The sequence below is a fragment of the Penaeus monodon genome, chromosome 14, assembly GCF_015228065.2.
Source record: "Penaeus monodon isolate SGIC_2016 chromosome 14, NSTDA_Pmon_1, whole genome shotgun sequence".
NCBI lineage: Eukaryota > Metazoa > Arthropoda > Malacostraca > Decapoda > Penaeidae > Penaeus > Penaeus monodon.
In genome coordinates this window covers 19811271-19820023 of record NC_051399.1, presented here as the reverse complement: position 1 = coordinate 19820023, position 8753 = coordinate 19811271, and the positions used below count along the sequence as shown (strand labels likewise).

General features: G+C 44.0%; 1 protein-coding gene and 1 long non-coding RNA gene across 2 annotated transcripts; one reads left to right on the top strand and one right to left on the bottom strand.

The window, feature by feature from the left end:
* Window positions 1-2478: 2478 nt before the first annotated feature.
* On the bottom strand, window positions 2479-3468 carry LOC119580954. The gene is made up of 3 exons (XR_005229416.1): window positions 3343-3468; window positions 2939-3092; window positions 2479-2833 (listed from the first exon to the last, which is right to left on the bottom strand). It is a non-coding gene; the product is annotated as an uncharacterized LOC119580954 (long non-coding RNA).
* A 101-nt stretch (window positions 3469-3569) lies between these two features.
* On the top strand, window positions 3570-4594 carry LOC119580622 (vegetative cell wall protein gp1-like). The gene is made up of 4 exons (XM_037928732.1): window positions 3570-3611; window positions 3681-3839; window positions 3881-4376; window positions 4425-4594. Exons 1-4 carry the CDS (start codon window positions 3570-3572, stop codon window positions 4592-4594), a joined length of 867 nt encoding a protein of 288 aa, XP_037784660.1.
* Window positions 4595-8753: the final 4159 nt, after the last annotated feature.

Below are 8753 nucleotides of genomic sequence, written 5' to 3'. Positions count from 1 at the left end.
TTGGGGCACATACACAAACACACACAACACAACACACTCACACACACACACACACACACACACAACACACACACACACACATCACACACACACACACACACACACACCACACACCCAAAAACACAACACACACACACACACACACACACACACACACACACACACACACACACTATTATATATATATTAATACCTATATATACACCATATGTTTTTATAATATTAATATAAAATGTATATAAATGGGGTAATAACACAAATCTCTTTTGCACACACACACACACACACACACACAACCCCCCAACACACACACCCCACACACACCACACACACACCACACAACCCCAACCACAACCCCTATTAAAACACACCACACCCACACACCACACACACACACACACACCCAAACCCCCACGCACACACACACACACACACACACACCCACACCCACCACACACAACCCCACACACACACACAACACACACACACACACAACACACACACGCAGACAACACACCGCACACACAATAAACACCACACACACACACCACACACCACACAGAATATATATATATATATATAAAATATATATATATATATATAAAAATTGTGTGGTGTGTGTGTGTGTTTTGGGGGTGTGTGTGTGTGGGTTTTTGTGTGTGTGTGGTGTGCGGTGTGTGCATACACATAGAACTATGGTTATATATATAATTTAAAAATATATTATATATATATAATATAATATAATATATATGGTGTTGGTGTGTGGTGTGTTTGTGTGTGTGTGTGTGTGTGTGTGTTTGTGTGTTGCATACCTTGAACATAGGGGTGTATATATATATATAAATTATATATATAATTTTTATATATATATTTATATAGTAAATATACACACACACAAACACAACACAACACACCACACACACACACACACACACACACCCCCAACACACCACACATTTATATATAAAATATATATATATTAATTATAATAAAATTTTTAAAAATATAATATTTTGGCTATAAATACATGAGTGGTTGGGAGTGACACAAACACAAAACACACACACATATGTACGTGTGTGTATAATAATCATTACCACTATATATGTAGTGTATAAATATTTATATATATAATATATATATATATATAAGTATATGTATATATAATTATAATTATTATATAATATACATTATATATATATATAATATATAAAAATTTTAAATTATTTTTATATTATATATATTATAATATTATAAATGTGTGTGTGCATCACATCACACCATCTCTATGTCATATTTATATTAAAAATTATTTTTAATATATATTATAATATATATTATATAATTTTAAATTATATATTAGTATATTATATAATATATTATATATATAATATATATATTTTATTATATTTATATAAGTTATAAAATTTTTATAAATAGTATATATATATATAAAGTATATAAATTATATATATATTAATATTAATATATATATAATAAATATAAATTATTTTGTCCCAACACACCCCACACACCCACCACCACACACACACACACACACACACACACACACACAACCATATATATTATATATATATAATATATATTATATATTATAATATATAATATATTTTTAATATATATATATGCATATACTTAACATACGATGTGTGTGCATATATTACTTTAATATAAAATATATTAATATATATATTTTATATATGTTTTATGTATATGTTATATAATTACACAACACACCACACACACACACACACACACACACACACACACCATATATATATTTATAAAAATTTTTAATTATTAAAATATATTTTAATATATATATTATATATATAAATGTGTATACCATCACACACATCTCTATGTCATATACAAAAATTATATATATATATATAATATATTATATAAATATATTATAATATATATTATATATATATATATATTTATTATTTATATATATATATAATATATTATAATAATATTATATATATATATATATATATATATATATATATATAAATATATATGCTTCACTCACTCAGTGTGTTTGTAGGCATTAAGTGGGTTAACATGTAAATAATCCGTCTTTTTTCATGCACCCGGTCACTGCTGTCATGACTTTGTACATAGCGTGGAACTATAAGACGTGTGAGAGAATGCTTCTATTTTTGGCCTTTACGAAGAGAAATTATGCAGAAAATAGGTGTTCATCCTCGCATAGTGCGAGAGTTCATGGACAAAAGTGGGAGGAAATTAATCTCTCCCAGCAACTAGGGATATTCTTCTCTTGAATTGCAACTTCAGCTTCTGCTCTTATTGAAAGCAGTGCTCGACTTTGAGTCGGGTATTTCCTTCTTCCTGTTTAAGTGGTAAATAATTTTCAATATTTCAGTGATACCTTTATATTTATATATATATATTTTCTTCTATGTATTACATACATAGGAAGAGCGTAATAGTTTTGATTGCTTTAAATGCCAGAGCTATTGCAAGCCCCAGGTTAACGCTGACTGGGAAATATCAAAAGAAGACGGTAATTGATGAAAACGTGTGAGATCAGACTGAAGCTATGGGCAGTACAAGCTAAGGATAGCCATAGGTTCTGCTGGGGGTCTGGGAAGAGATTTTAGGTTCATCGGGACGCAGCGCTTGTGGGGGAGAGGCAGTTTGTTGACGAGCTCTTTCGATCTGAGCGATGGCGTGGGCGGGCAGGGGATGGGGAGTTGGCAGTAAGTCAGACTCGACTCGAAATCCTTTTTCGTCAGCAACGAAATTGAATGATGCTGAAGTACCATCGGGGAAAGAAAATCTGTAAGGATAAGTATATATATGAAATTTGATATAAATTACTGCATTTCATATTAGGTAAAATATCATAAACAACTACAATATCCAAATACCAGTCCATACTTACGACCATCCCCCTTGTTGCGTTACAGCGCCAGACTCTCCCTTTGCGATACCTTGTTCCTGGCGAATGATACCATTTTCATTTTCAAAATTAAAATCATAATTTCCTTCTTCATCGGGTCCTTGACGATGGTCCTTGAGGATCTGGATTTCCAAACCTGAAATACAAAAATCATATCTAATTCCCCTCATCACGTTAAAAACAGGGTAAAGTTGCATTATCAATCAATATTCCCCTGAGTTGGGACTTGTTTTTTCTTTGGGGACTTTCGAAAATTTAAACAAAACTCAGTCTTGGTTATTACTAGATTGCAACTATTACTGTATAAGTTCACAGTATCTTTGAGGAAATATATCTATTGACTGAATCAACAACATTCAAACCAAAAACAAATATCCTGAATGTACCTCCATGGTGTGATGTGCCCTTGAGTCGACCTGCTGCGCTTCCAAAGCTTCCTTTTGCGCTTCCTTTTGAGCCTCCTGTTCGCTCTGATGAATTGTCAAAGCTGCCGTTACCCTTGAAACCCTTTTCTTAACTGCAAGACCCCCCTTTTAAGTTGCATGTCCTTAAACCTGCAATTCCCAAGCCCCTTTAATTTCATGTCCTTGTGATGAACCTGTAAGTCCTCTTAATGAACCTCCATGACCTCCAAGACTTGCAGTCCCCCTGCTATGTCTGTTCCCCCTTTATTCCTTTATTAAATCCCCCAGGGCCGTGAGACCCTAAAAATTTTGGTGAGGAGGTTCCAGAGGAGACTCCAACACCTGATGTAGAGCTCGCAAAATCTCCTGTGGAAGAGGTTCCTCGAGAGGCTTCGTGGCCCGCTGTAAAGCTTCCAAATCCTCCTGTAGAACCTTCAAAACCTCCTGTGGAGAATATTCCCGAGCCTTCAAGGCCCGTTGTAGAATTTTCTGTAAATGAGCCTCCTATAGCCTCCTGTAGAGTCAGTTTTCTAGCAAGCCTCCAAGGCCTCCTGTAGAACTTCGAAAGTCTCCTGTAGAGAAGGTTCCTGAGGAACCTCTGAGGCCTGCTGTAGAGGAGCTTCTTGACGAGCCTACAATGGAGGACGCTCCTGTGGCGCCTCCACGGTCGTTTGTAGAGCTTCCAAAACTGCTTGCAGTGGTTTCTAATGAGCTTTCAACGCCAAAGCCTGTAGAGATTTCTATGGTGCCTCCAAGGTCTTCTGCTGAGCTTGCAAAACCTATAGAGGAGACTGCTGAGGGTTTCCGAAGGCCTGCTGTAGAACCTCCAAAGCTTCCTGAGGAGGTGGTTCCTGACGAGCCACCGAAGCCTTCTGTCGAGCCTCCAAAACCTCCTGTAGAAGAGGTTCCTGTGGAGCCCGCAGGGCCTTCAGTAGAACCTCCAAAACCTCCTGTGGAGGTTCCTGAAGAGCTGCCGAGGTCTTCTGTAGAACCTCCAAACCCTGTGGAGGAGGCTCGTGAGGTACCCTTAGAGCTTTGTGAAAAGCCTCCATAACCGCCTGTAGATGAGATTCCTGAGGAGCCTCCAAGGCCTGCTGTAGAGCCTCCTAATCCTCCTGTAGATGAGGTTCCCGAGGAGCCATCAAGGCCTGCTGTAGAGCCTCCAAATCCTCCTGTAGATGAGATTCCCGAAGGGCCCCCAGGCCGCTGTAGAGCCTCCCCAAAACCTTCGTAGAGCCCCAAAAACCCCCTGTAGATGGGTTCCCCCAGGAGCCCCCAAGGCCCGTTTAGGCCCCCAAATCCTCCTGTGATGAGGTTCCCAGGGGCCCCCAAGGCTTTGGAGAGCCCCCTAAATCCTGAGATGAGATTCCCGAGGAACCCCCAAGGCCTGCTGTAGAGCCTCCAAATCCTCCTGTAGAGCCTCCAAATCCTCCTGTAGATGAGGTTCCCGAGGAGCCCCCAAGGCCTGCTGTAGAGCCTCCAAAAACCTCCTGAATGAGATTCCGATGAGCCTCCAAGGGCCCGCTGTAGAGCCTCCAAATCCTTCTGTAAGTTCCCAGGGGCCCCCAAAGGGCCCCTGTAGAGCCTCCTAATCCTCCTGTAGAGCCTCCAAATCCTCCTGTAGATGAGGTTCCCGAGTAGCCCCCAAGGCCTCCTGTAGAGCCTCCTAATGCTCCTGTAGAGCCTCCCCAAATCCTCCTGTAGATGAGATTCCCCCAGGGGCCCCCCTGCCGCTGTAACCCTCCTAATTCCCTGTAATGAGGATCCCGGTAGCCCCCAGTGCCTGTGTAGAGCCCCCAAAAATTTTCCTTAAACCGCAAACCTCCTGTAGAAATTCCCGATGAGCCCCAAGGCCCGCTGTAGAGCCTCCAATCCTTTTGTAGAGATTCCCGGGAGCCTCCAAAGGGCCCCTGTAGAGCCCCCAAATCCTCCTGTAGATGAATTCCCCAGGGCCCCCAAAGGGCCCGCTGTAGAACCTCCTAATCCCCCTGTAGATGAGATTCCCGAGGAGCCTCCAAGGCCTGCTGTAGAGCCTCCAAATCCTCCTGTAGATGAGATTCCCGAGGAGCCTCCAAGGCCTGTTAGAGCCCCAAAACCTTCTGAAGATTTTCCCGAGGAGCCCCCAAAGGCTGCGTAGAGCCTCCCAAAACCTCCGTAGATGAGGGTCCCCGGGGGCCTCCAAGGCCTGCTGTAGAGCCTCCTAATTCTCCTGTAGATGGATTCCCGAGGGGCCCCAAGGGGCCCGCTGTAGAGCCTCCATAACCGCCTGTAGATGAGATTCCCGAGGAGCCCCCAAGGCCTGCTGTAGAGCCTCCAAATCCTCCTGTAGAGCCTCCAATCCTCCGTAAAATGGACCCCCAGGGGCCCCAAAGGGCCCTGTTAGGCCTCCAAATCCTCCTGTAGATGAGATTCCCGAGGAGCCCCCAAGGCCTGCTGTAAAAAAAGCTCCAAATCCTCCCCCTTGATGAATTCCCAGGAGCCCCCCAAAGGGGCCCCGTAGAGCCCCCCAAAACCCCCCTGTAGAAGAGGATCCCGAGGAGCCCCCTAGGCCTGCTGTAACCTCCAAATCCCCTGTAAGGGGGTTCCCCGGGGGCCCCCAGGGCCCGTGTAAGCCTTCATAAACCGCCTGAGATGAATTCCCGAGGACCCCCAAGGCCCCGCTGTTTGAGCCTCCTAATCCCCCTGTAGAGAGGGGACCCCCAGGACCTCCAAGGCCCGCTTAGAGCCCCAAATCCTCCTGTAGAGTTTCCCGAGGACCCCTAGGCCCGCTGTGGGCCTCCAAAACCCCCTGTAGAAAGAGATTCCCGAGGACCCCAAGGCCGCTGTAAAACCTCCAAAAACCTCCGTAGAGCCCCCCAAATCCTCCTGTAGAGCCTCCAAATCCTCCTGTAGATGAGGTTCCCGAGGAGCCCCCAAGGCCCTGCTGTAGAGCCCCCAAATCCTCCTTTGATGAAAATTTTCCCCAGGGCCCCCCGGCCCCGCTTTAGAGCCTCCAAACCTCCTGTAGAGGCCCCCAAAACCTCCTTAGATGAGGGTTCCCCAGGAGCCCCCAAGGCCCGCTGTAACCTCCAAATCCCCCCTGTAAAAGAGATTCCCCAGGGCCCCCCAAAGGGCCTGCTGTAGAGCCCCAAATCCTCCTGTAGATGAATTCCCGGGACCCCCCAAGGGCCCGCTGAGAGCCCCCAAATTTCCCGTAATAGGATCCCGAGGAGCCCCCAAATCCCCCTGAAGCCCCCAAATCCTGTAGATGAGATTTCCCGAGGAGCCTCCAAGGCCCCGCGTAAGCTTCCAAATCCCCCTTTTGATGAGTTTTCCCAGGAGCCCCAAGGCTCTGTAGAGCCCCCAAATCCTCCTGTAGAGATTCCCGAGGAGCCTCCAAGGCCCCGCTTTGAGCCCCCAAATCCTCCTGTCGAGAGGTTCCCCAGGGCCCCCAGGGCCCTTTTAAAAGCCTCAAAACCTCCTGTAGATGAGATTCCCGAGGAGCCCCCAAGGCCTGCTGAAGAGCCTCCAAAACCTCCTGTAGATGAGATTCCCGAGGAGCCTCCAAAGGGCCCGCTTAGAGCCCCCAAAACCCCCTGTAGATGAGATTCCCGAGGAGCCCCAAGGCCTCTGTAGAGCCTCCAAATCCTCCGTAGATGAGATTCCCGGGAGCCCCCCAAAGGCCCGCCCGGAAGCCTCCAAATCCTCCTGTAGATGAGATTTCCCCAAGGAGCCCCCAAGGCCTGCTGAGCTTCAAAACCTCCTTTTGAGGGGGGATCCGAGGAGGGCCCTGAAGCCCGCTGTAAGTCCTTTAAAACCCCTTGTGGGAGGGCCCTGAAAATCCTGCTCAACCTTAAAAACTCCCGTTGTTTCCATGACCTAGTAGAATCGCTAAGGGTTGTTGTTGAGGATCCCAAAATCCTTAGAGGGAAATTTTTGTGGGGCTTCCAATACCTATTGAAAAAGCCCCAAAACTTTCTGTGGTGCCTTTGAAGGGTTTTGTAGAGCTTCCCAAAGGGCTCAGCAGAGTCTCCCAAAATTTTTCCCGTTAAGGAAGTTCCCCAGGAAATTCCAAATCTTTTCCCGTGGAACTTAAAAACCCGTTGTAGAGTCCTTTTTGGCTCCCACATATACCTCGAAAGCCCTTTTGTGAGCCCTTTAAACGTTGTGGGTTTTCCCAGACCCTCCTTCTATGGCGTTTTCCGAAAATTTTTTTTTTTGAGGCTTGAAGGCCTGTTGTAGTGGGAAATTTCTGTGGAGCCCCCAAAAATCTCCTTTGAGGTGATTCCTAAAAAAAAAACTCCCACGCCTGTTTGGCTGTATTCCTGGTAAGCGTTTTACTTTTTAATGCTCCTGTGAGGTCTCCTAGTGAGCCAGTGATACGTGTAGATTCTGCATGGCCTCCTTTTGCACTGATTAGATGGCCTTTGAAGGGCACGGGGAAACCCAACCTTCTTTCGTCTGGGGTAGCAAACCCCCTTTAAATAAACGAAAAAAAAATCCCGGTGATGAACTGAAAAATCTAATGTGCTAGCTATGCAGTTGAACTTTGAATAATTTTCCCTGTGAACCTGTGATTTTATGACGACTCCCGCAAAATTGTAAAGCTTCCGGTGAGCCTGTAGCATCATCCTGTGAACTTGTAAGAAAACTGAACTTTAATCCTGGCTTATGCTTTTACAGGAGACTGTTTACATCAGGGCAAACCCTTTTTATTTTTCCCCCTACTCTTAAGGAAATAAATACGCTTTCTGCTCTTTCTGTGATTGAAGGAGTTATACCTCTGGTCCCAGCTTTAACGGCATCACTGAAATTCACTTGGGACAATTGGTTAAAGAGTCTGGGGTTGTTGGTACTAATGGGTCTTGGTGATGTCCACTAAAAACCCTGAATTCACTAGGTACATTAACTCCTCTCCAGGGCGTATACAGAAAAAGCAGGAATGGGATACTTGGGGGGCTGAGGGGGAGCTGTAGTAAGGGTGCCGCAGATATGCATATCACCCTTTCAAGGGGGAAAAGAAAGCTGTTTAAGCACACAACACACACAACCAAAACACACACACACACCCACACACACACCCCACACACACAACACACCACACACCACACCACACCGTGTGTGTGTGGGCCGAGAATATCTTTTGGGCATGCAGTCGTCAAGAGATAGAAGGATATGTAGGTATACACACACACACGCACGCACGCTAATTTTTCTGAATGTTTTGTTAGTTTAGTCTTTCATCTATAACTTATGTTAATGCACCCACCTCTTTTATTGTAAAATGGGTAATGATAATATATAAAATAATGAAAATAGTAATATTTTAAACAATAATAAAAGTTATAAAAAAGATGATAATAACACTGAAAATCATAATGGTAACATTTATAGCAATAATAATAATGTCAATA

What these genes read in the sequence shown, in the direction of transcription:
- LOC119580622 (XM_037928732.1), top strand. Translation starts at nt 3,570, where the DNA reads ATGAACCTCCATGACCTCCAAGACTTGCAGTCCCCCTGCTAT. An exon ending in ACTTGCAGTCCCCCTGCTAT is followed by an intron (nt 3,612 to 3,680) that starts GTCTGTTCCCCC and finishes TTTGGTGAGGAG; the next exon opens with GTTCCAGAGGAGACTCCAAC. An exon ending in AAACCCTGTGGAGGAGGCTC is followed by an intron (nt 4,377 to 4,424) that starts GTGAGGTACCCT and finishes AACCGCCTGTAG; the next exon opens with ATGAGATTCCTGAGGAGCCT.